The sequence below is a fragment of the Meleagris gallopavo genome, chromosome 3, assembly GCF_000146605.3.
Source record: "Meleagris gallopavo isolate NT-WF06-2002-E0010 breed Aviagen turkey brand Nicholas breeding stock chromosome 3, Turkey_5.1, whole genome shotgun sequence".
Classification (NCBI taxonomy): domain Eukaryota; kingdom Metazoa; phylum Chordata; class Aves; order Galliformes; family Phasianidae; genus Meleagris; species Meleagris gallopavo.
In genome coordinates this window covers 59863123-59863921 of record NC_015013.2, presented here as the reverse complement: position 1 = coordinate 59863921, position 799 = coordinate 59863123, and the positions used below count along the sequence as shown (strand labels likewise).

Below are 799 nucleotides of genomic sequence, written 5' to 3'. Positions count from 1 at the left end.
AAAAAAAAAGAACCATTATACACTTGGTTTGCCCCACACAACTTTAGGAAGAGGACGAAGGGTTTTTCTGGCCCATCTTGTGCATACCCACTCCTGCAGGAGGTGCCCAGGGCCCTGTGCAGCAGATGGGTATTCAAGAATCAGAGGTTTTGTAGGTCTCAACAATCTCCTCTCGCCAGGCCTGTGAGATGCAGATGCCTCTAGGACCAGTCAGCTCTGGGGGTATTGTTTAACACCGTGTTTTGGGATGCAGAAGTTTGTTCTGGTGAGTGATTCTCTCCAAGCAAGCAGTGCCTGCTGTGCAAGTGTGTCCTTGTCTGTAGCAACGCCTCACACCTGGGGAATGCTGTGGGGTCAGGATCTCTCCCTTATAATTTTCACAAATTTCACACTTTGGGCTGCATGTGCCAGGAGAAAGCGCAGGTTGGCAAAGAGCAGAAGCTTGGTATGCAAGTATGTGTGGTATTGTGTGGCTTTTCACTTTTTTGGGTGGCAACTGCTTCTCATGTGGTGCATGAAAAGCACTGTTTTATTAATAAGAATAAGTGCTCTCCAAAAGTAGTGTGACTGTAACCGGCCCCACAGTCTCTCTCCTCACAAGAAATGAAGACTTGCAGGCCGCGTTTCGCCGAGCCCGCCAAGCTGTGAGGGGCGGAACGGCAACAGCTGCCAGTTCCCTTCGATAGCTCAGCTGGTAGAGCGGAGGACTGTAGAGGCGCCGCCCGCGGGAATCCTTAGGTCGCTGGTTCGATTCCGGCTCGAAGGAGGCTTGATTTTTCTCCGCAAGACCGCGACGGTT

At 51.3% G+C, this 799-nt stretch overlaps 1 protein-coding gene and 1 non-coding gene across 2 annotated transcripts in view; one reads left to right on the top strand and one right to left on the bottom strand.

The window, feature by feature from the left end:
• VXN (vexin) overlaps nucleotides 1-799 on the bottom strand; it is a 14226-nt gene that overhangs the window by 12546 nt on the left and 881 nt on the right. The window contains exon 2 of the mRNA XM_019614355.2: nucleotides 599-778. Within this exon, the coding sequence (XP_019469900.2) occupies nucleotides 599-778 (180 nt within the window). The remainder of the gene's footprint in view (nucleotides 1-598; nucleotides 779-799) is intronic.
• TRNAY-GUA lies at nucleotides 677-766 on the top strand. Its single transcript is given in 2 exon segments — nucleotides 677-713; nucleotides 731-766. It is a non-coding gene; the product is annotated as a tRNA-Tyr (tRNA).